Raw genomic sequence first — 25,569 nt, 5'->3', positions numbered from 1 at the left:
GGGGGACAGCATTGCTCCCGCCCATCTCTTTCTCAAACATCCTGCTCACTGTTGGGCATTTCAGATGGAATGTCATCTCACTCCACTGTACCATTCACTTGTCACTTACATTTGTTTTTAAAACAGGATGCTGAAACCTTGTGAACTTACAGTGGAAGTTTCAGCGCATGTGTTGCCAGGAACAACTGGAAAGCAGTTGGATTACTCCAGACCCGTTTGGAAAATGGGAAAGTCATTCCTTTGGCTAGTGTGAAACTTCTGAGCTTTGCTTTGCCAGGTTTTATGGGGTTTGAAATCATTGTTTTGTTTGAATAACCACAAAGTTCCCAGTCAGGTCAGCTTTGATTTACCTCTTTCCCAGGATATCCTGTCCTAGTCCGGCCTTGTCACCCTCCACTTCCCCGTGTGATCAGCTTCCTGTTATTAGCATAGTTTATGATTTATTTTCCTTTATTCCCCAGGGTAACTTTAAAGTTGAAGTACTGCACATTATTTAATATTGAATGTAATAATTTGCAGCTTGTGGTTCCATAATTAAAGAGGGCTCTGGATGGATCTCTGGTTCAGAGAACCAGTGTCTGTTATTGACGTGATGCCTCTCCTCCGTGAACATGCTGGTGAGGCACCCCTGTGCTCTCTGTAGGAAGGGTCTAGGTTCTGTGATCCTGCCCTGGCCTGGCCTTCTCCCCTTGGCCGTTCTTAGCTAGAGGGGATATATTCTGAGACAGGGCTGTGGAACCAGCGTGGTCACCAGGTCTCCAGCAAGAGCCTGTGATGTGAGCTGGCCCTGAGCCTCAGCTGGGGAGAGTCATGGGTCACACTGCAGCATTTCCATGTGGCCACCCCTGCCCAGGGCCCCCACTCCCTGTGCCGTCCTCTTCCTCCTCTCTCCTGACCCCTCTTCCTCCTAAAGCCAGCACTCAGTTAGCACTCTTCTGGGTTTGCCTGTGAGCTTGGTCTCCCCAGCTGTCTGGAAAGTCCTAGGGTAGGAGGTGACCTATGCTTGGTTTTCTCAGGAGCCCTTCCCACTGTGCTGAGGCTTAACTGGACACTCAGTAAGTCCTCAGTGACTGATGAGTGTACTGGGTTCTCTTCACCCTCTTTCCCTCTCTCAAAGTGTAGAGAGCCTTTGCGCTACTATCAAAAGAAAATAATACCTGGCACTTGTTTAGCTATTACAAGGTGTCAGGTGCTGTGCTGACCCCTCACATTATTTATAATTCTCACCACAACCTTATGAGGTTATCATCCTCCCTGATTTATAAATAAGGAGACTGAGACCAAGAGATGTTTTAGATGGTCACCCAGAAAAATCCAAGTGCACGCCCAGGTGTGCCAGTCCCTGGAGCGTCTCTCCTAAATGACTGCCCCAGACCTTCCACAGACGGCACCTCAAGCCCCTCAGCCCGAAGACTGGCCTCTGCGTGGTCCCTGAAGAGCATTCCCTGGGGAGCCCTGTTTCCTGGCTGATGTGCACACACCTAGTGCAGGAGCCGGACTTGGGAGCTAAAGTCTGCCATCGTCCTGTGCGCCTTTGAAAGGCACTGCCATCGTCTTCACGTATGAAGATACGTGAGGTGCAGTGAGTAACCGACCGAGTGAGAACTGTTTCTGTTCGAGGTGGAAGGAGCAGAGTGCCTGGCCACTGGGGGTGGCGGAGCTTCATTAGCTGGAGTGGAGCACCTGGGAGTGGGCTGGGCCATCCTGACCTCATGAATTTAGCTGGTCATCCTGTTTTCACTTAAAAACACAAGAGTGTTCAGACCATCCTGGAGTATGATCATTAGATGTGACACCGCTGTGCTGTCTCTTTTCTTTGTTCGGTTTGATTAAGTTGGTGTTAACAGAAGAGAATTTCTTTGGTCAGCAGAGTGTTAGATACATCACCAGGGTGGCCCTTTCGCCAGTTAAAGCATTTATTGTGGTTTAACCAGCCTCAAGCAGAGTGCTGTGGAGGAACATAAGTGTGAAACATGGTCTCCAACCTCAAAAGACTTCCATTCTATTTAAAGAGATAAAAAATAACACATGTAGAACTGGTAGAAAGACATGTTGGAGACAGGAATGGCAGCACAGTGTATCATGTCTAAATGCTTGAGCTCTGGAACTAGATTCCCTTGGTTCAAAAGCCCGCTCCACCATGTCCACCTGTCCTTTGGCATACCATTGTATCTCTGTGTTCAGTTCTCTCATCTATAGGAGAGAACTGTTATTAATATCAACCTCCTATGTGTAAAGCACTTAGCATGGTGCCTGACAGTAAGCATTCAATATATGTTTAGCTACTGTGGAAGCTACTATTGTCAGGCATGGTACTGTTGTTTATAGCATTGGCCCCACATGCCCTGGAGAGACCAATGAAGGCTGGAGTCATCCCAGATGGCTTCATGGAGAGGACTTGAGCTGAATCGGCTTTAGCTAAACAGGTGGAGGGAGAGACGGCAGTTAGAACAAGCTAATATATGATTATGCCAAGTGCCAGGTACAGGTTATGAAAAAGCAAACTAGACTAAAGTAATAGTATTTGAGGTAGCAAGCACTAAAGTTGAATGGATATGTCGGTCCGTGATACCAGGTGGGGGATTTTGATTTAATTCAGTAGGGAGCCCATGATATGCTTGGGGTAGGGGTGTTATGAAGCTCAGGTTTAAAGAGATTCCAGTTGACCCAGAACAGCGAAGGGGTTAGGGACGATGACCTCCCACACCACCGAAAACCATGTATAATTATAGTCAACCCTCCAAAATTGCAGATTCCCAACCATAGAGTTGACCCTTGAACAACCTGGGTTTGAACTGGTGAATCAGTTGTGAAACTCCTTGTAGAGGTGGACTGTGCTGGCTGCTGTGGTTGGGTGGACAGTGGGCTAAAGGCAGGGCACCCTGGGAGGAGGGCTTTACAGACAGGTGAGGACCCAACCAAGGTTTGGCAGAGAGCTTAAACAAGAAGGGGCAAATTTGAGAGACGTGTCAAAGAGGGAAAAAGAAATGGTGGCGCAGGAATAGAGCAATTGTTCGAGGACAGGGAGGCATCCCAGCCCACTTTCGGGCTTTTCACCTTGAAGCCTGGCAGAGTAGGTGTCTGACGCCCAGAAGAGAGAGAGAAAAGGGGGCTCCATTTGCATTCTAAAATATTTAAGTAGGAATAAACTTTGTAAGTCGGTCATTTAGTAACATTTTTTTATCCAGTACAAGCATCTCCTTTATAATAAAATGTCTTATATGTAGTAAAACGATTTGGTGAAAAGTCCATTTAGATGCATAGTTGCCATATTTGGGACTTTGTCCCTTAGACATTTGCAACTCAAAAAAGAAGACTTCAGATGAGTGACAAAGTCTATATACAGACCCAGCCCCACTCACACAGATGGAGAGCAGGTTAGTCATGGGAGAGGGTGTGTTCCCCGGGGAAGAGCAGAGAGGCGTCTGGAATCAGCGCGGGAGGACGAAGGCGGGCGCGGAGCCGCGTCTCGTGGGGCGTGCGAGCACACGGAGGGCTGACGTGTGCCGAGGTTTACAGCTCTGTCCCTGAGGTTGTGCGTGTTGTTCACGTTGAGAAGTGGGCTAAAAGAGCACAAATCTGTCTAGAGCCACCATGAATTAAACAAACGTGACGACAGAAGTGACAATAGAAGCATAGTCTACCCAGTTGCTAATTACTAACAGACACCCATGGCCTTGAAATGTAATTATGCTTTTTGAGAGTTTTGAAAAGTCAAAATGCTTTTCACATTCTGTCCCCCAACAAATTGTCCTCAAGGTCATGATGTGTTATCTGCCATATTTCAAAGACGAGAAAGAATGAGGTGGGATGTCATCACACTTCCACAAGCTCCGGCGGCTTCCCGGCATACTTAGGGTGGCATCCAAAGTTTTATGTGGTTTGCAAAGCCCCACAGAATCTGTCCTTGTAGCTCATTTTATTATTCTCTATGGCTCTTGTCACTGTCTGACATACACAATGGCCACTCACTTACTTTATCTCCCTCCCGAGCTAAGCCACAAGCTCCGTGAGAGCCGGAGGTTGGGTTCATCCAGCCCTGAGCACAGTGCCCAGCATGTGGGAAAACTCCAGAAATACTCATGGTAAGAAGAAAGAGAACAAAACGGGCCCAGCAGTGGGGGATGGGGGGTTGGTGTTGTTTTGAGAGAAAACTTTGGTAACTGAATAAATCCACAACCCTCTCCTTTCTCTTAAAGCCTAGATGATTATTCACCTTATTTTAAATGAGAAAGACGTGGCCCTGTGAATTCTGTGATGGCTGTCCAGTCACCTGCTTTCACCCCAGTCAATTAAGAATAGGATTTTCTGCCCCTTTGCTGTGAGCACTCCCAAGGCCTCTGGCCACCTCGGCTTTCTGCTGACATAAACCCCCTCCCGGCTGCAGCCCCAGTGAACTGGGCCCCACGCTCCTCACAGAGCGAAGTCTGGGGCTCCCTCCACCTCAGACAGTTTCACTCGGACCCAAAGAGGATCTAAACATACTTCACTTGGCACTAAAAACACAGGGTTTTCTGGAGTTTTTAGTAGTGTGCAACAGATGCTTTCCTTCTGTAGTTGGCAGCTGGCAATCCCTTAAAAGGGCAACCAGCTGGTGACAGACAGTGACACTGGTCACTGAGGACAAGGGTAGGAGGGCTCACCAGAGAGCAGGAAATTGATCATAAGCCCTGGAAGGACCCGGGCTTCAGCCTGGGAGGGAAGCTGAAAGGGCCGGTCAGCAGCTCTCCATCTCACTTCTGGGCACCAGGCACCAGGCTCAGTCCCGGAGAAATGGTGGCCGTCCAGAAAGACACGCTCCCGCTCTCAAGGACAGTATCTGTCAAGAGTTGCATTTCGGGCAACTCCAGGTTTTCCCAGTATCAGAAAATAGACCGTTCCTAAGAAACCATGTGTAAGCCTAAATGGTAAAGCAAAGAAGCAGTTACCTCAGGACACATCCTGCTAACCGATGCACAGAATCAGTCGAGATGAAGCACAGGTGCTCACAGACACGGTTCAAAGCTTAGGCAGTGTGATGCTGAGGGGCTGAGTGTCGTTCCCAAGCAAGGAGCTTGGCGGGCCGCCGTCGCTGCTGCGTGGGCCTGCCTCCAAAATGCTCACTGCAAAACAAACAGGAACGCTGTTTTTCCTTTCCACCATTTTTTATAAAAGTGAAGAGCCTCTTTAGATTTCTTTCAGCAAAAACAGGTACTAATGTAGTTCTTTCATAAAAGCAGAGTGGCTTAACACGAAGTTTCAGAAAGTGGGGGATACCTGTAGCATGTCCATTGCACTTGAATAGTAACAGTTACAAAGAACAAGACACTCTGGCAGAAAAGCTGGGGAACCACCCCAGTCTTGGTGCTCAGGCAGTTTCCCTGTGCAAGAAACGCTGGGGCCAAGAAAAAGGAGGAACAGGAGCTAGCCACGGGATAGGAGTGCGTTGAGGGGACTCGGGAGGAAGGGAGGAAGGCGCAGTCAGGTCAGAGGCGTTGTGGGTGGGGCGGAAGAGCTAGGAGGGAGCCTAGGGCCAGAAGAGGCTGGGGAGGAGGGAGCAGACACCAGACTGTGCTGGTGGGCTCAGCTGGAAGCCTCTGCAGGGGTCCAGGCAGGTGACCCTGAGGACTAGAGCGAGGGCAGTGAAGGGACTCGGTGTGGAGAATGATAAAGCAGCAGGGGCCAACGATGACTCAGTAAGGGTTTGTTTAGCTCCTTCTCCCGGTGGGCTCTGAGTGCCCCGCGAAGAGCAAACAGACACAGCACCCCATCAGGGGGAGCTCTGCACACTGCTCTCATCAGCTAGGCGGGCACAAGGCGGCACACCCTGGAAAAGAAGCAGAATGGTGAGGGAGACACCTTGGGGGTGTTGTATTTGAGAGGCCCTTTGGGGAGGTCAGGAACTCGGTAGAGGGGCCCCAGCTTGTGAGGCCAATGCAGGCGTCGCTGGAATTGGGGTGGTCGTTGAAGCCAAGGGCTAAGACCCGCTGTTGTTACATGAAGCTTGTGAGCACTCATTGCACATCTCAGCTGAATTCAGAGAAAGAGGACTGCAATAGGAATCAGAAAGTATCATTTAGAGCACTGGTGTGTATGCTCACCACAGAACACCACTCCGCCTGAGGCCGGCCAGCCCTCAGTGCTATTCCAGGGAGGAAGAGCGAGTACAAGATAGTCTGCTGTTCTGGCCGTTCCAGCCACGGCCAGTGACAGCCCTGAGTCAGGCTTTCAGCCGGGAGCTTACCTGGGGCTGGGGAAATGTCCAAGCAGCGCCCGCCAAGCCTCCGGCGGAAAGGATGCACTCAGGTCCACGTGTAAACGCCCATCTGTCAGGCATGGCCTTTGTCCTTTGGCTTAACAGAATCCTGAACTGTCAAAGTAATTAAGTGAGAAATAAAAACTAGAGTGATAGTAATTCCTTTACTTTTTAGTTCATCACATCTGCTTAGTTTGCTGCATTTCCTCCAATAAAGTGTGGAGGAGAGGAAATTGCGCGGCTTCTGAAGACCGCTCCCAAACAGGGGCTGCAAGAAGAGGGAGTCGGCTGGTTACATAACAACACCAACTTCACAGCACCGCAGGTCTCTGACCTTGTCTCCTCTTTTCCTACAACTTCCTACTGCTTAGAAGACAACTTCAGTCCTGACTTTATGCCTGCCACAGTATCTATGGGGCACATCGGAGGGGGTAGAACTGTACTTTGCAGGGAAAGGCAGTGTTTGCACCCAGGAGGTCTTCCCCCCAGGTGCCTGAGCTTTCCTAACCACCCAAGGACAGAGCCGGTCGCAGCCCCCAGCACAGCCACCTGCGGGATTGCATAGGTGGTACACTGGACAGCCTTAGGGGTGCTGTTCTCATAGACTGGGATTTACCGTGTGCAACGTGCATGGCCATTTCCGAAGACCCCTGCCCAACCCCAGGTGAACCCTCCCCATTGGAGCTGCATCTGCCCTGCCAGTGGGGGGACAAGATGAGGGGAGATCAAAGTGAGGAAATGGATAGAAGAGTGAGCACAGATTCGTTATTTTGTTGAAGCATTTGTTAATGATTAACAACTTATAGCTGCTTTAATTTATTAACCTTTATCTTCCTTGAAAAGGAATATATGAGCTACCTTTAGAAACCTTCATTTGTCCACAGTACCTGCTCTTTTGTGGGGGGGGGGGAGGTTAATCCTCACCCGGGGATATTTTTTTCATTGGTTTTTTGATAGAGTGGAAGGGAGGGAGGGAAAGAGAAACATCAATGAGAGAGACACATCAATACATTGCCACCCGCACGACCCTGACCCCCAACTAGGCCAGGAATCAAACCTGTAACCCAGGTATGTGCCCTTGACCTGGAATCAAACCTGTGACCCTTAGGTCTACAGACTGATGCCCTAACCACTGAGCAAAACCAGCTAGGGCGCCCTGGCCAGTTTGGCTTAGCAGTTAGAGCATCGGCCTGCGGTCCAGAGAGACCTGGGTTCTGTTCCTGCTAAGGGCACGTACCTCCATTGCAGTTTGTCCCCGGCCCTGGTTAGTTGTGCGGGTGGCAGCCACTCGATGTGTCCCTTTCAAGTTGATGTTTTCCTCTCTCTCTCTCTCTTTCTCTCTCTCTCCCCCCCTCCCTCCCTCCCACTCTATCTGAACAAAAAATGGAAAAATGTCCTCAGGTGAGGATTAAATAAAAAACAGCTAGGGTAACGGTACCTGCTGTTTTAAGAACAAAAAGAAATAGGAGAAATTGAACAAAGACATTCTTCCTTTTTATTCCCCTCCAAGATGTATTAGGTATAAATACATTTGGTAGAAAGAAAAGTACAAAATAAATGGAAGTGAGCTCTTGCTATTAAGTCCAAACACCTATCTACAAATGATTTCCTATCCGCTCCATTACATCCTTTGTTTTAACTTATTTTTTGAAGTGTTATATAATTCTCATAGATGGTACAGTGAGAAAATAAAGCAGACTAGCACAACTGGCTGATAATCTTGAAATCTGGAGGGTTTTTAAATCTGAAATTATGAAATCTTCTCTCAGAAAATCCAAAATGCCTTTATCCAAATTTAAATAGTTTATTATCAGCAACACACCTTCATCATGATTCCCAGAAGGGAGAGAAGCCACTTCACTTGTCATTTTAGTGCAGGATTTGTGTCTGTACCTGGAGAAGAGCGTTCTCTGCTTCAGAGATGGACGTGGACTTCCAAGCCATTTGGCTCAAGAGACGGTTTAAGTAGGAATGAATTTAATATACCTTTATTCTCTGAAATGAGAGAACTCCAGCTGAGGTTTGGTCCAGGGCAAAGTCTGCTCTCCACACTGAAGAAACCGATCCCGTTCATCCCAGTGGCTCAGAGTCCAGAGCTGCACGAACAGAATGCTCAAGGTAGGAAGTGGGAGAAGAATACTTTGAAAGAAACTTTCAAAACCAAATGACTGTTCAGAGAATACCAGGCCTCATGTGGAATTACAAAGCCCTTAAGGACAGAGATAATTATGCTTGAGAAACAGCTAATTACAAATAACTCAGTGCCTAAAAGGAAAAGCAGCTATAGAATAATTTCTCTGCTGCAGTGTTTCTGTGAGATGCCACATAATGAAATAGTAGGATTTTTTAAATTTCATCTCACACTAGCCTAGAAGAGATGGAAAGGAAAATTATATTGCCAGGAAATTCCAGTTAGAAATTCCAGTTAGATTTATCAAGTACTGTATTTAAAACAAAAATCTAATTGCTATCATTTATCATACCTCTGGTTATTAAATTCATACTAATTTAAAGATTTTAATCATTTGCCATTTTCGTGCATTGTGCAAAAGGTACTATGAAAATTTCCGAAAATTTTGCCAGTCTTTGTATGATTCTTTTAGGAGCTCCTAAGTAAAGTTATCGTGCTTCAAACATATCATTGTGTTTACATCAGTAGTAAAAATTCCTTGTTCTTTCCTTCCCATTTGTTCATGGAACACATGGAACTGCGTTCCGGGTGCTGAGCCGGTGTGAGCACGGCTGCGGGACTCACTCACTGCCTGTGCTCACAGCCAGCCTTGCGAGCAGCAGGGCACCCGCCCTCGCTTTCGGATTAGAGGGGATTCTTTTCATGACTGCACAAATTTAAAAGAAAAGATTCTACCGAGTTAGATGTGAAATTTGCTCCTTGGTCTTAGGAAATCAGAGACGCATAAGACAGTCACGGAGGCAAGACTGCTCTTTAAAAAGTAAACATTAGCTAGCAGCCTCTGGCTGAAGGAGAGCAGCAGGGAGGTAAGCAAGGGATCACACAGAACAGAAGAAAAACTATCCCAGCGTTAGAGCCGGCCACTCCCCAGGGAATGGAGGGAGGGAAGCAACCCACGCAGAACCAGGTCTGCCCTGGGTGAGAGGCCTGAGGGAGCCGAGCCCCGTGCTCTGGGGCTGCAGCAGTCGTCTCCCCAGGGAGACGCACGGTGAGAACACACTGGTCTGTCTTACCCAGGATTCATGAGAGTAGCATTATGATTTAGTGCTATGTGTATTTATTAAAATATAACATTATCCAAAGCAAAACAAATATATATATATAAATTAGTTTCCTTATTCATAAGTTAGATTCATCTGCAAACAAAACCTGTGACACTCAGTGTAGCCATCTTGTCAAGTTCTAGAAGCCAGAGCTTGAAGGTGCTTTGAAGTGCAACCCTGTGATGGGAAAATTAAAATTAAACTGGCTTACTTAAGTCACAGAGGCAGGACTGGACCCCACAGCTTCTCAGTCCGGCTTCATTCCTTGTCTCACCTCCTTCCCCTCCTCTCTGTGAACCTGCACCTGTGAAAGCACTTGCCAAGTGCTTTTCCTCCCCATCCCATACTCAGTGATGCTCTCCGTGTGATGAGTGACCAGGTGTTCTTTCTGCAGGTGCGAAGTTCCCCATTAAGTGGACGGCCCCCGAAGCAGCCCTGTACGGGAGGTTCACCATCAAGTCTGACGTGTGGTCTTTTGGAATCTTACTCACGGAGCTGGTCACCAAAGGAAGAGTGCCCTACCCAGGTAAGCGCAGGACCCAGCAGAGATGGGCCTGGCACTGGATGTTCAGACCATTTGGGGAAACCTCACCCCATTTACCTTCTAAGCCCCGTCCTCAGCTTTCTGTTGAGCATGAGTTTGAAGAACATGGACAGGGACTTAACCAGTGAAAAGCAGAACTGGGAGCCACTGTGGTATGTAGCCAAGTAGCCACCATGAATTTTGTGCCAGGATTAATGTCATTAGCAGCTGGTTTGAGGGCTACAGTCCACCCCAGTTCAAAGAATCTCTCCTCTCTCGGTAGGAGTGTGTGCGTCTGCCGCTCCCAGAGCAGACATGTCACTGGCAGAACCTCTGCTGGAAGAGTTTGCAGACTTCTGGGAAAGAGGAGAACAGCCCCCACTGCTTTTTGATGACTCTGTAGCACTGACCCATGGAGTGAAGCTGGCAGGAAAATGCCAAGACCTGCTCTCGCTGCAGGCCCGGCTCCAGATGGCCAGAGAGAGCCAGGCACACGTGAACGCAGTTCAGAGGCCGCTCACTGCCGTTTCCGAGCAGTTGAAATGCAGAAGCAAGAACAATGTAAAGCAGTTGGAGATTCTCTGGCCCTGGAATTTTTCTGGGGATCAGATTCGTGGCCTCCAAAGAAACCACAGGTTTAGGTTATTCACGCTGTAATTCATTAATTTAGACAGGTGGTGACGTAAAGGACACTAACGCCATCTCACCTCCATGCTTTAGTGGTTACAGTGCAGGGATGGTCTGCTTTCTGAAATTGTAAGGACATATTTTTCAGTTACTGCCAAGTGAAGAAAGAACACAGCTCCCCTTCATTCCCTGCCTAAGAAAGGAGCTTTAAAAAAAAAAAAAGCAGTGATAGAAACGATGGTGGAGATTAGCAAGGAATTGAGGTCTCTTGCAAATCCTGGATTTGTCATCGTGTCTTTGCAGTCAGAGGAGCCAGTGAGGACAGATTAATTTGTAATCCCTTTGTTCATTTCTTAGGATTGTTTCTGGTCATCTTCAAAAAATGCAGAGAGAGAAAGAGTTCTCTTTCTGGGTAGGTGTAACCTGGAGACTCTTAGGAGAGCCAGGCTGGCACAGAGACAAAACTGACAAATTCCCGGTCTCGGAAGCGCCAGCACGGGGCGTTCAGAGTTGCGGGCAGAAGTCAGTTGTATCGCTGGCGGGCTGCGGTCCCGGCGCACAGGTGGGAGGAGCCAGCCCGCAGGAGAAAGGGCCGCCCTGGAGGGGCCGGGAGCACCGCGGGGGCGGGCGCCTTGGAGTTGCTTCTCAAGGGGGAAAATGTGCAGGTCTCGGGATTTTGCAGTTGCGAAGGCCCCTCTTATTTTATTGTCTGAATTTTGTGCTAATTTCTCCCTGAGCACCCCAGGTTTATAATCACCCGGTGTGTTAAATGCAGTTGGGGGGAAAGGTTAATGTTGTTTTGCATTTCTGTGAAGCCTTCCCTTCCAGTAATACAAGCCGCTTTTTGTTTGTCAGGTCGCAGGCAGAAGCCAAGACAAAGGGATGGGGGCGGGGCCTCAGAAGGAAAGCAGGTGTGTGCTTCTGAGGGAGGGTCTTGATTATCAAGTTTGGTTTCAGCATAATGAAAATGGCCTCGTTTTACAGTTTAGACTAGGATTCCTTCATTCAGCAGGCTCAGTAAAATGTGAACTGTGCCAGGCATTTTGCTCCACCTGGGAAGGAAGTACAAATAAGACATTCATACTCTCAGCAGACACTGATTAGAACCTTCCTGGAGCTGGGCAGTGCTGGTGCTGCAGATAATGTAAATGCAGTCCCTGCACTCATGGAGCTTATCGGCACATAGATAAAATGTGCATCAAACCCAGGAACAAATCGGCCCTTTTTGTTACTTATTTATTATTAGAGGAAATCATCCTGAAGGGTAGATTGCTTGAATTTACCCACTGTGGGCCTCAAATCCTAATTCTGATCATGGTGCCGGGCACCTGACCCAGGTATCTGCAGACAACAGGTACTGACGCGGGGCTTTCACTCAGCATCCCGTGAGGACGGCAGAGGAGTCTGAAGTGAGAACTGACTGCACTTTATTATACACAGTCATAGATGATGAGCAGCTGCTGATATGCAGGGGGCTTTCAGAGTGGCCCCAAGTCTGTGAGGGTGTGGCAGAGAGGGGACTGTGTCCAGGCAGCTTCTGGAGAAGAAGGCAAGCAGGGTTCCCTCCTCAGGTTGAAGAAGCAGGAAGAGGGGCCTGGACCAGGGTGGGCCTGTGGGAGGAGGGGCAGGTCCAGGGCTGCAGGGGAGGAAGTCTCAGCAGAGGGCTATGAGGAGAGCGGCCTGGGGGTGCAGCTGGAAAGGGGCCTCTTGTGCTGCCCCAGGGAGGCCCTGAGCCAGCCGGCGTGGTGGGCAGTGGGGGCCAGGGCGCTGTGTCGGTGGGGGCGTGACATCCGCTGTTCCTCACCCGCAGAGAGCACAGAGATCATTCCCAGGCCTGCGCTTGCTGTGGGGGCCTCTGGTTGTTCTGTGACACCGTTGTCCTGACATTTCATTGGACTTCAGAACGCACAGTAAACTCTTGTGGAGGGAGAGGCTTTTACAGAAGGGGTCCAGTTGCAGGACTGTTATCTTAATGAGGGGTACAGTTCTTAAGGATCAGCTTCATTGAGCTTCATCCAGATGTCGCTGTGGAAGGAGGGCCCTTCCTCTCCGCATCCCTGCTGTCGTTGGGGTGGCTGCAGGAGCCAGTGTGCTGCTGACGGCTGGTCTCTGCTGCAGGAGTCCTCTCACCTGCTGGGGGTACCCCAGGCCGGACCCCCACTCCCTTCCTGTCCATCATGACTTCATTCCAGTGCCTCCACATAGTAACTGCTCAGTTTGCTAGAGTATATTTTCAAGTCATTCTTTCTTCAAGAGCAGTCAGTGGTGGTACATTTTCTGATTTCTTTCATACCTAAGAATGGCCTTGTGTGGCCTTCACACAGAGAAAAGGTACTTTGGCTCTTAGGTGAGGATGGAGCTCGAGGGAGGGGCAGTGACTTACAAATGGGTTTTATAAAGCTTTCCAGGCCCTTTGCCCAGCGTGAAAGAAGGTCCAGGAGTAAGAATCAGAGAAGGAACCTAGCTTGGAGTACATGAGGTGTGACCACCTGAAGGGCAAAGGGGTGAGCAAACAATAAAAAATTGGACTGCTTGGTTAGTTAACAGGTTTTGTAAACGGAGTAGATTAAAAGGAAGGGGAGAAGGGCAAGCTCAAATTGAATGAGAGCCTTAAAGCCGAAGAAGAAATGCTGGGAGGTGACCCTGAGGGGAACAGGAGGGGTCACATCGCCTACCAGACCAGAGGCCGCTGGGAGACGTGTGACACAGCACAGCCCCAGCTCACAGGTCCCCTCGCAGCAGCCCGGCCTGAGTGATCCTTGGCATCGCAGTCTAGCTGGCTTTTCTATAAGCCATGGTTCGGGACCACTCTTTGCACCAAGATTGGAGCTGATTTTGTACCAATGGATTGTTGGATATGAGAAAAGAAGCACACACAAAAAGCAGTTTTCTGGTGTTGGTGCATAAAATCAGCATTATGCATTTTAACCTGTCATTTCACCTTCAGATCTTTTCCTCCTTGCCTCCCCTGCCACTGCCCCATGTCAGGCTGTCGTCCACTAATGCAATGACCCCTCCATGGGACTTCCTGCGTCCAGTCTCCCCCACCTCTTCCACCACCGCCATTCTGTCATTGCACCACCAGTGGCTGTCCTAGAAAACACAGGCCCAGTTATCCTGTTCTCCTAGTTAAAAACATCCATGGCTCTCCCCGGCTGGGTTTGCTCAGCAGTTAGGCATCAGCTGGCAGGACTGGTCCTGGGTTTGGTTCCCGCTAAGGGCACGTACCTCGGTTGCAGTTTGTCCCCGGCCCTGGTTGGGGTTGTGCAGGTAGCAACCAGTCGATGTGTCTCTCTCACATCAATGTTTCTCTCTCTCTCTCTCTTCCCCCTCTCTCCCTCCCACTCTATCTGAAGATAAATGCAAAAATGTCCTTAGGTGAGGATAAAGGGGAAAAAAAAGAATCCATGACTTCCTTTTACCTTCCAAATATACCCGGAAGCCTTAGTTTTGCATGATCTTTCTTAATGGTTCTTTCCGCCACTCACTCCACAAATGTTTATTGAGCACCTACTCTATGCTAAGTACTGTTCAGGCTCCAGGAGTGCAGCAGTGACCAATGGACAAAACTGCCCTCATGAACTTTTATTCTTCTTGGAAGAGACAGGCAACAAACAAAGGTGAATAAGCAAAATACATTCAGTGTTGGCTAGTGGTAATAGTAGGGAGAAGATTAAACAGGGAAGGGATACAGGGTGTCAGCAAAGGGTGGCAAGAGGGCCTCACGGGGAAGGTGACATCTGAGTAAACACCTGGAGAAAGCCAGGCACAAGGCAGTGGAGATGTGGGGGAGAAGACCTTCTTCCAAAGGAACTGAGCACGAAGGCCGGGAGAGCTGCCAGCTGGCCAGTGTGGCTGGAGCTGAGGGACAGGGAGGCGGGAAAGGGGCAGATCAGATAGGCTCCCTGGGTCATTGTCAGGACTGCTGCTTTCACTGCTAGTGATATCCCCATGTCCCCCAGGCACTGAGGGGCTTTGAGTGGGAGAGTGACCTGGTCTGCTTGTGGTTTTTTCCTGCTACACCTGCACCCTTCCCACCAAGAAATCGCTCTTGAATATGCAAGTCCCTCTTCTCAGCTTTACCGTCTCCTCAGAATCCTTCCAAGCCCAAGACAGACATCACCTCCTCCCTGTGGCCGTCTCCAGGCCCAGATCGAATGGGTTGTCCCTTCTGCTTGCTCCCATGATATCCAGGACACTCTGTTGAAACCTCTGTGTGTCTGTAGTTCCCATACCTCTGAATAATTTGAGGAGAAAGAGGCTGCTTTTGTGTGTTCCCAATGCTCAGCACAGTGTCTGCCCATAGTAGATCCAACAAATGTAAGTGGGTGGATGGATGGATGGGCAGGGGGGCAAGATGCCTATGAGGTTTGTGAAATGAGATATTTTAATTCAGCCCATTTCAGCTCTGATCCATCACCCCACACATAAAGGCAGCATGTATTTTCCCGAGCACGGGAGGGTCTCTGTGCTCAGAGTGGCGTGGGAGCCGGACCCAGTCGGGGCTCAAGCGCTATGTTCCAGCACCTTCCAGGCGGAGTCACACCCATTCCGAGCCCCGGCTCTCAGCTGAACAGCTGCTCACGCGTGTGGCGGACCTGGCCAAGCTGGGACGTTCTCTTGAATACATCACAGTTATCAAGCCTTTGAAGCACCTTCAGATCTTTTACCAAGTGACAGCTGCCTGACTGATGCCTCTAGTCACTGGGCAACAACCTGAAGCCGCAGGGGAATCAGTGAAACTGGAGCACCTTCCTTAAAGAATTAGAAGCCCTACCCTGTCCTCCCTCCGCCCCACTCAGATGCTTTACAGCCCTGGGCTGTAGACACATGTCCCTCTGTGGTCAACAGCCCGTCACTGCCCCACGCTCTCTTGACCTGCTGTGCCCAGCATGCCCATAGGAGCAGCTTCTCTTGGGGTAGGAGGAGGTTAGGACTCAACAGCAGGATAGAACCTCAGATCTTAGCCAAGAGTGTTTTGTCCTTTGCCTTCTGTACCCCCATCCACAGCCCCTAGGGATTTTCCTTTCAGAGAGGACATCCTGCAGAATGACCGGAAGTCATCTTGTCACCTCCCCCAACAAGGTTCCCCTCGGCCAGTGTCCTGGTGAGAGGAGGAGAGTAGAGGAACAGAGTACAGCAGCAGGAAGGGCTCTCCCCTCTGGGCCCGTGCTCTGGGCCCCGTGCTCTGGGTCCTGTGTTCTGGGCCCTGTGCTCTGGGTCCTGTCCCTGGGCCCCATGCTCTGGGTCCTGTGTTCTGGGCCCCGTGCTCTGGGTCCTGTGTTCTGGACCCGGTGCTCTGGGCCCTGTCTCTGGGCCCCGTGCTCTGGGTTCTGTCTCTGGGCCCCGTGCTCTGGGTCCTGTCTCTGGGCCCCGTGCTCTGGGCCCTGTGTTCTGGACCCGGTGCTCTAGGCCCTGTCTCTGGGCCCCGTGCTCTGGGTCCTGTCTCTGGGCCCCGTGCTCTGGGTCCTGTCTCTGGGCCCCGTGCTCTGGGTCCTGTCTCTGGGTCCTGTCTCTGGGCCCCGTGCTCTGGGTCCTGTCTCTGGGCCCTGTCTCTGGGCCCCGTGCTCTGGGTCCTGTCTCTGGGTCCTGTCCCTGGGCCCCGTGCTCTGGGTCCTGTCTCTGGGCCCTGTCTCTGGGCCCCGTGCTCTGGGTTTTCTCTGGGCCCCGTGCTCTGGGTCCTGTCTCTGGGTCCTGTCTCTGGGCCCCGTGCTCTGGGTCCTGTCTCTGGGCCCTGTCTCTGGGCCCCGTGCTCTGGGTTTTCTCTGGGCCCCGTGCTCTGGGTTCTGTCTCTGGGCCCCGTGTTCTGGGTTCTGTCTCTGGCTCCTACGTCTGCTGTTCTCCATCTCAGCTGTGATTTCCATGGTGTTCCTCTGGGAACCTCATGTATGTTTTCTGGGACAAAGGAGTTATTTCTGATACTGTATTGTCTGCTTACACAACCTTTGTGCATGATGGCACCTGAGTATGGTCCTTTCTGTGCTTATCAGTACAGTGGGTTTAATAAGAATGGCTGCCCCGAGGTTATCTGGTGCGACAGGGAAGGATAAACAAAGCTTGTCATTACTGTGCCTTCTCAAGTCCACCCGGTGTTTTCGTCTCTACAGTCGGCCCTCCTTTATTGCGATAATCAGTTCCAGACTCTACCATGATAAATGAATTTCCGCAAAGTAGGATTTTTTATTATACAGTCGTCCCTCTCACTTCACACTTTGACTTTCACGGCTTCACTCTATCGTGGTTTTTCAAATGTGGGACGACTGTACTCTTTGATCAGCGTCTGTCTGCCCAAAATGTGTCCTCTGGTCCTATACCAAAACCCAACGTGAAGCGTCCTGCTTGTTACCCAGGACGATAGCCAGAGAGTGTGATGAGCTGACAGCAGGTGCTCGTGCTGAGCAAGCATCGCGAGCTTGGTCCTGCTGCCTTCGTCCCGGCATCACGGGCCCTGCTGGGCAGACACCGGCAGAGGGCCTTCTGCGGGGCCCATGCCAAGGACCCAGGAGCCTCCGACTGAGCACTGTCACAGTAGGTGATCCTTTCCCCTGAATGGGAAGTTCTGTTTTCCCAAGGAATCTGGGTGTCTGATAACCTGCACATCTTCCCCATTGTTGAAATGCTTGATCATTTCTGTGGCACAGAGACCCAGCCTCCTGACCCACAGGGAAGTCCGGATGAAACCGACAGGTCCCAGCTGGAGGCCCGAGGGTGAGAGACGGCCCTCTGAGGCCCGTGCTAGGAAGCCACACAAATGGAAAGCTGCAAAGCACAACTCTCCTCTTTCATATGAGACAGTTTTTCAAACAGCTGAAAGCGCAGTTAGTGTGGAGGTGTTCTGTTGACAAGTGGAGAAACTGAGGCCAGGGAGGTCAAGTCACCCACTGAGAGACCGTGGGGGGAGCGCAGTGGCTCTGCCCATGAACGTGGAGGTTTTCCTCCCTGAAGAACCTGAGAGAGAAGCTGGGCAGGCCGCACTGAGTTCACACTGCAGCTCAGAGAAGAGGAGTAGGGAGTGTCAACGAGGGGACAAGGGGCAGAAGGGAAAACACACCCGTGGAAGGAGACACTGCTGGCCACCCGACGCGGTGAGGGCTGGGAAGGGAGAGTGGGGAGCGGCCCGAGTTCGGAAGCAGAAGCCAGCGCAGTGATTTAGAAGGATGACAGAATCGTAATGGCAGGGGTGAGTGTGGTCCACTTGGCTGGAGAGCTGACTGCAGTGTGGTGGGCAGACCGGCTGGAAATGATGCCATCAGTCCATGTTTGCAGACCTAACGTCCATGGGACAGGAGGCCCCGCGGAGGATCTAGGAAAGAGGAATCAGAAAGCAAATCCCAGCGCTGCAGGCTGCACAGGTTTTCTGTGAACTGTACCGCTGAGCTGTGCCCTGTGCATGTGACCCGTGGCACTGGCCCCTTTCCTGACCGGCTCCGGCGAGGCAGCAGGAGCCCAGGTGCCTCTGGGGGCGGAGGAGGACGGCACTGGGGGGAAACCGGCAGCGTGTCTGTGCTTGCTGGTGGCCAGGCCCTCACCCCTTCTCTGACACGGAGGGTGGGAACCCGGACCCACCTGGACGCCCCTGTGAACATGGTGCCTCCCGTGGTCAGACGGCAGGGGCTGGCGGGGACCACCCTCCTGCTGAGCAGTGGTCCCTGTTGCAGCTCCCGCTAGAACACCTGGAGGCCCCGCTGCTGAGGAGTGTGTCCCGAAAACGTGCCCATACACCACGTTTTGAAGTTTCTGTCTTTTCTCTTTCTCCCCTGGCATTGTTCCTACTGAAAAGGAAAAAGAAAAGAGTCGTTTCTGAGCACCGTCCTCTCTCACTGTCCGCTTCCTCATTAGAAAAGCACAATTGGAAGGTCCTTTTCTCCTGATGTCTCTGGCCCTCAAGACTCTGACTGCCCTGGCACTCGGGCACCCACATTTTCCTTCCCAGTCCCTCCCTTCACCCCCAGGCATAGGCCAAGCCAATGTCTTTGGAAAAGTGGCCAAAAAAGGAGAAGTAACAGTTTTCTTTGTATCAAAAATATAAAACCATCTAAAACAAAAATAAAAAATAGACTTGCCTTTTTTTTTTTAACCTCACCCAAGGACATTTCTCCATTTTTCTTTAGATAGAGTGGGAGGGAAAGAGAGGAAGAGAGAGAAACATTGACGTGAAAGGGACACATCGAGTGGCTGCCACCCACACGACCCAACCAGGGCCGGGGACAAACTGCAACCGAGGTGCCCTTAGCGGGAACCGAACCCGGGTCTCTCTGGACCGCAGGCCAGCGCTCTAACCGCTGAGCCAAACCGGCCAGGGCAGACTTGCCTTTATAGTAGTATACAGAGTAAAGTCCATTTTGGCTAAAAAAGAAATTCATGAAATAAATGTGATTTTTCAAGGTTCTTGTAGTTGCATCCTCATATTATTTTTAAAATGTGAACACAATGCACTTAAATCATCTATTGTTTGTCAAGTAAAAGCGAGCCCAAGCCGCCCTGGGCCTGCCGTGACTGCGGCTGCGCGGAGGTGCTGGGCCGGCCGCACGCAGTCGCCCCCTGGTGTGGCTTCCGGACGGTTGGAAAAGGGCAAGCCCATCCCGACTGCCCTGTCAGCCAGGTACCTCGTCCTATGCCCACCTTTCCGCAAAGCTGTCAGCAGTGTGTTTCAGTGGGGCCCAGGGCATGGGGCGGTCACGTGTGCCCTCGGCTCTGGCGGCGGGCGGAGAGGAGGCGGAGAGGAGAAAGGGAAGGAGAGGCCGAGCAGGAGAGCGCAGCGCAGCGTGGGCTGCCAGCGTCCCGGGGCTCCTGCGCCCCCGGCCGGTTCCGACCGGCTGCCTCAGGAGGGCTGCCGTGCTGAGGGTCAGCTTCTGTGTGTGCTGTGTCCTAGGCTTGGACGGAGCACTGGAAAAAGGCTTGACCCAAGTGGTCAATTAAACTTTCTGTTGGTGGAGATTGAATTTAGAGTTTTTTAAAAATATAAGAAATCTTTCTACTTCAGTGGTTGTGGAGTGTTTTGTTTTTGTTTTTTGTTTTTTAGCGAAATGGAACGTTTACTGACACAAGCTCCCCAGAGCAGTAGAATGATTAATTAAACCCTGTGGTGCCATTTTGGAGCATCCCGGTGCCAGAACAAGGCATTAGAAGGGTGGGGGGGTGGGGGGGTTGTAGCCGCCTCCAGAAGGGCCTGTCAGACCTCCGAGGTTCAGACCTTCTGCTTGCCTTTCCCCCGGTCCCTGCAGGCTCCTGACAGGGGCTTCTGCAGGCTCAGGCCATGTGGCTTCTAAGACATAAAACCCAGAACTGCACTGACACAAAGGACGCGCCTTGGAGAACGCCAGTCCTGACATGTGGTTCTGCTCGCTCCCTAACCTCTCTGGGCTGGCTGGGGTGCGGTGGCCACTGTCACGCCTGCCAGGGCTTCCCAGCAGCAGCCCTGGGGACCAGATGTGCTTCCAGAATGAGACGTTTTTAAGACCATCCCGTGCGTAGACCATACGCGGTATAACCCCCGGGAGACTGGAGCCGCGCTCCGCGTGCAGCGCGTCTTCCTCTGCAGGGTGTGTGAGCAAAGAAAGCAGTGAACGGCCGCACACCGGGTCAGGTTTCATGTCCGAATGAGGTGCGTTCTGATCCATTTTTGCTGCCAAGTGAGTGAGTTACCAGAACTTTTGGTTTCAGAGCTGGTTAAATTGTGAATTGTGGATGAGGAAATGTTGGCCCATCTCTTCCCTGTCTGTCCAGAGCTCTGCGGGACATCCTTCTCAGTCCAGCGTCCTCCCCTGCCCCATCTCTAGTTCTCAAAATGAGTTTTAGCAGTTGGAACTAATTAAGCTAATTAGACACCGAGTTGACCAAACATCCAAGGGAAGGAGGCACCTGTGAAGTCAGGCAGGATGTGGGGGCAGGAGGACCCAGACTAGTTCACCAAACCTCTCTCACTAAAGTAACGGTCACCCTGAAATGGGGAGGGAGGTTATGTTAGAAGAATTAAAGTGAAGTCCTACTTCAGCACAGTGGGAATAATATATGGATTTTATCACCTCAAGAGATTGGAGTGGCAGAGAATAAGAAAGCATCCTGAAAGGGTTTGGACAGGCATGTGACTGACAGCCAGGGTAAACCCACTCCAGAAGGAACGGCAACACGAAGGGGTTTGGCAGCAGACCCCGGAGCCCGGTGTCCGCTCCCCAGGAAGCAGGTGGTGGGGCCGCTGCTCTGGGCGGCCGGCAGGGCTCTAGCTGCAGTCGCCCCTCCGGTGAAAGGAGCCGCCGCATGCGTTCGCTCTGTGCAGGTTGGGCCCCTAGGAGACGGGGAAAGAAATCCAGGTTTCTGTAGGGCTTAAAGAAAGTTAGGTTCTTGCCCTGGCCGGTTTGGCTCAGCGGTTAGAGCGTCGGCCTGCGGTCCGGAGAGACCCGGGTTCGGTTCCCGCTAAGGGCACGTACTTCGGTTGCAGTTTGTCCCCGGCCCTGGTTGGTCGTGTGGGTGGCAGCCACTCGATGTGTCCCTTCACGTCGATGTTTCTCTCTCTCTCTCTCTCTTCCTCTCTCTCCCTCCCACTCTATCTGTACAAAAAATGGAAAAATATCCTCGGGTCAGGATAAAAAAAAAAAAAAAAAAAGAGAAGAAAGTTAGGTTCTTGCTTTTGTAAACCAGTCAGCAGTTGGGGAGGATTCCAGATCATAGGCACAGAGCCAAGGAGCAGCCAGAACGTACCAGGTCTTGGCAGGCGATGGCAGAATGCGACACGGCGCACAGGGAAGGAAAACTAGAGATTAGTGCCTGGTGGTGACTGAGAACAGGGCCGGGACGTCCTCACCCCAGGTGTGGTGTTTCCTGTTCTGTCACGGCCCGACATGAGGGAGGCTGCGTGCTCCCAAGGGTCAGCAGTCTCAGAACGCCTTCTCTCAGCGCCGGCAGCCGCCCCACAGGTCACCCAGGTCTCACATGATAGGTGGCCCTCTGAGGTCATCGGCACACACAGGCCCTGCAGACGCCCGGTCTCCCCTCAGCGTCACCAAACCTCAGGGCCACTGGGCCAGCCAGTGTCCAGCGTGGTGGCATGATGGCAGATCCCAGACCGTGGGACATCGAGAGCTTGCCAGGCAGGAGGAAGGCTGATTTATGGAGTTCATAAATGGAGCTTATAGATGCTATAAACAAGAACCTGTGTTCTTTATCCCGTGGATTTTCTTTGTCTGCTCCATTCGTATTTCTGTGCCGTCTTGATCGAAGTGTAGTTTACACACAATAGAATTCAACACTTTTAAGGAGACAGTGCATTTGACACACATAAGCAGTCACACATACACACACACACACAGACACACCCTCCCCCACATACAGGCTATAGGGCAGACGACAGCTCCACCCTGATTTGGTTTTGTACGTTTTTAAAGGGTAAAAAAAAAGAATATGAAGGAGAGATCGTATGCAGCCCACAAAGCCTAAAATATTTGCTATCGGTCCTTTCCAGGACTAGCTTGCTGGCCCCTGCTAGAGAACATTTCCATCTCCCCTCAGCACTCCCTGCGGCCCCTCTGCAGGCGCCCCCCTCCCCCAGCCACCACTGGTCTGCTTTCTATCACTGTAGTTCTGCCTTTTCTAGAACTTCATATAAAGGGATCATACGGTATGTCACCTTCTGTTTCTGGCTTCTTTCACGTGTAACACTTTTGAGATTCATCATCTGGGTTTGTGTGTGTACCAGTAGTGCGTTCCTTTTTATTTCTGAGTGGTGTGGTGTCCCGTTAAAGGCAGGGTTCCATCTGGGTGAAGAGGGGACCCCAACACGGTTTAATATGCAGGCTTAAGATAGAAGAAATGGGGGTGCAGGGCCTGGAGCCAGCAGTGCCCACTCTCACCGCCCTGTCTTTGCAGGCATGAACAACCGGGAGGTGCTGGAGCAGGTGGAGCGCGGCTACAGGATGCCCTGTCCGCAGGACTGCCCCATCTCTCTGCACGAGCTCATGATCCACTGCTGGAAAAAGGACCCAGAAGAACGGCCCACTTTTGAGTACTTGCAGGGCTTCCTGGAAGACTACTTCACAGCGACAGAACCCCAGTACCAACCTGGGGAAAACCTGTGAGACATGGTCAGCAGAGAGAGGCCTGTCCCAGAGGCCTCCGTCCCCTCCCCATTAGCTTTCAGTTCCGTAGTCAGCTGCTCGGGGCAGCCAGACCGTCCAGGATCAGATTGCATGTGACTCCGAAGCTGACGAACTTCCATGGCCCTCATTGATGACACTTGTCCCCAAATCCGAACCTCCTCTGTGAAGCATACGAGACAGACCTTGTTATTTCTCAGACTTTGGAAAATGCATTGTATCGATGTTATGTAAAAGGCCAACCTCTGTTCAGTGTAAATAGTTACTCCAGTGCCAACAATCCTAGTGCTTTCCTTTTTTAAAAATGCAAATCCTATGTGATTTTAACTGTCTTCACCTGATTCAACTAAAAAAAAGTATTATTTTCCAAAAGTGGCCTCTTTGTCTAAAACAATAAAATTTTTTTTCATGTTTTAACAAAAACCATTCAGGACAGGTGTTTTTTTTTTCTTTTTTATAAACATGAATACATGTAATATACGTCCCTGTACATATACCATGTGGGTGCTAACATGGAGACCACGGCCAACCTGGGCCGCCAGCTGCAGGACCCAGAGTGAGGATTTTTCTGCAAAATCAGTAGAAAAGCACTGGTGTTACTCTGAAAAGCCAGTGCCCTCATTTTTGGCTTTTTCAAAGCATGATTTATTTTTTATTTAGATTGCACTTTTTTGGTTCATGACTGTACCTGTAGATGGCTGTTTCGTTGACTCTTTTCAGCAGCCTGCGCTGGATTCACAAGATGTTTCCAGCATTTGCTTCAACTTTACTGTGATTTGTTCTTGAAACTTCAAAGTGAGCCTATTTAAGCCAGCCAAGCACCCATACGACCAGGGGACCTGGAAGACGGACACCACACAAACTTCTTGTAAAAAAAATATGAATGCTGAAATGTTTCAAACTTTTTTTTATTTAATAAATCTTGTAACCACATTTAAATGGTCTAAAACCCATAGCATTGTAGTCGTGGCAACCTGCTAAACGTTCTCATGCAACTAAAACTTACGGGGAAGGTGAGGGTGGGGGCTGCTCACTTCCCGTTGTAAAGTAAGTGTTTTACATGTCCTGTACTGCTAATGAATGACTTCCTATGTGTCCAGGAATTCTCCAGTGGAATAACTATGCACTACTTGGCAATTCATGGGATGCACACACAAAAGTATTACATTTTTAGTTGCTGTTTGTACCAACCTTGAATTACATGTTTAATAACAACAGATCAAAAGGCCTATTTCTATTGAGTTTTTAATACCTAGTAGCAACTCTGAAGTCTTAATTCCTTTTTTGTTATGATTTATTTGTGAGTTTACATTTTTAAATTGTTTAACTTTCTTAATTTAGTAATTAAAAAGAGAGCATTTTACATTTGAATTTTTTTTGTTCGTTTGTTGAAACATGGAAGGTGCTGTGGTGGTGACCTGTCTTCCACACCAGGTGGCAAGGAGTCACCTGGGGGGCATAACCTTGTGCGGTGATTTCCAAGTGACAGAAATGTCCAAGACACCTAGAGTGTGTGCTTTTCTTCCCCGGAAAAGCTGGGCTATTGTCCAGCTAGTTCAAAGGAATGTTCAAGTGTGATGAGGTGACTTAACATTGTAATTTATCAGATGTGTTCTCTGACTGGAATTTTCTGTGCCCCCCTTGTGAGGTAAGAGACAATTACCAGGAGAATCTTTGTGTTTCCCAGTGGCCCTCCACCTCTGTAATGAAGTTGCTACACAGGGAAGCAGCCTGGTGTAGTAGGGGCAGTGGGTAGACCCGGCTGGCCATCCAGGCCTGGCTTTGCCCCCTTCAGCTGCGTGACCTTGAACAGCCACCTGGCGTCTCTCGGGGCCTGTCTGTAGGTGAGGGGGCTGGATGAGATTTGCTACAGGTTCCTAGAGATCTGAGATCCTGTGATTCTGAGACCACTGTCGTCCTATGGAATCCTGCAAGGACAGTTTTCTCACTGAAATAACCTTTGTATTTAGAAAGGGTTTCCAACATTTTTGTCTAAGTGGCATAAAGGGATTTTCTGGTTAATCAAGTCTTTATGGTATTGTTTTTGGTATTAATACAATGATTATCACTGGGCAATTTATTAACATGCTCTGAATATTTGTAAAGATAACTTTGTTTTTAATCTTCACATTCCTCTAGTTTGGATAATTGGCAAATATCCTTGGGGGTGGTTTTGTTTATGTTTTTAACTCGGTCATTCAAAAACACAACTCGGTCATTCAAAAACATCTGAAGAAGTTATAACAACCTGTTCTAAACAAAGATTCGTTAAGAAAAACCAGTCTCTTTAAACCAAAGTGTAGCCTTTCATTCATCCGTTGAGTTCGAGTTAGTTGTGGATTCTCTCCTGTGAAGCAAAACTAAGGACTCGGGTCAACTCGCCGCCGCTCTTGGGAAATGCAGCACGCTGGGCTGTGCGGAAAGCAGTCGATTCCAGAGGAAGAGTAAGCCTTGAATACGGAGAAACCAGAGGCCTTTCGGGTGTTTTCTGACACGAAGCTCATGTGCTGTCAAGAGCTATCCCTGAAGTAGACCCTCCTGGGGGTCCCAACACCTCCCAGGAAGCCCCCTCCCCCACAAGTTGTAGAAGTTTGGAGTGCAGACGTCAAATTCTCTGAACGGAAATTTCTCTTGTTAAGAAAGCAAAGTATCTTGAAAGGTACCTTCGCGGTAAGTGATGGTGAACTGTTCTTTGCCCCTGCTCACGGGTAATGTAAAGCTGTACCTCACAATATCATTTTTAGAATAAAAACAGCTTCCGCTCTGTTCCCCAGGAGAGCTGGGCTCTGGCACTGCTGTGCGCGTAGGGAGACTGCCTGATAAACTGTTCCTTCTCACATCCTTAAAATCAAATAAACCTG

At 50.2% G+C, this 25,569-nt stretch overlaps 1 protein-coding gene across 6 annotated transcripts in view; it reads left to right on the top strand.

Moving 5' to 3' along the window:
- The window catches only part of FYN (FYN proto-oncogene, Src family tyrosine kinase), a 205,532-nt gene extending 181,133 nt beyond the window's left edge, over window positions 1-24,399 (top strand). For all 6 annotated transcript variants that reach the window (XM_036248074.1, XM_036248079.1, XM_036248078.1 and 3 more), the window contains 2 exons: window positions 9,864-9,995; window positions 22,482-24,399. In XM_036248074.1, coding sequence (XP_036103967.1) covers window positions 9,864-9,995; window positions 22,482-22,690 — 341 coding nt within the window. In that variant the 3' untranslated portion in view covers window positions 22,691-24,399. The remainder of the gene's footprint in view (window positions 1-9,863; window positions 9,996-22,481) is intronic.
- Window positions 24,400-25,569: the final 1,170 nt, after the last annotated feature.

Source organism: Molossus molossus, unplaced genomic scaffold (genome assembly GCF_014108415.1).
Source record: "Molossus molossus isolate mMolMol1 unplaced genomic scaffold, mMolMol1.p scaffold_m16_p_8, whole genome shotgun sequence".
In the NCBI taxonomy this organism is placed as follows: Eukaryota; Metazoa; Chordata; class Mammalia; order Chiroptera; family Molossidae; genus Molossus; species Molossus molossus.
Note: the sequence above shows the minus strand (reverse complement) of the source record. Positions and strands in the feature narration are given on the sequence as shown.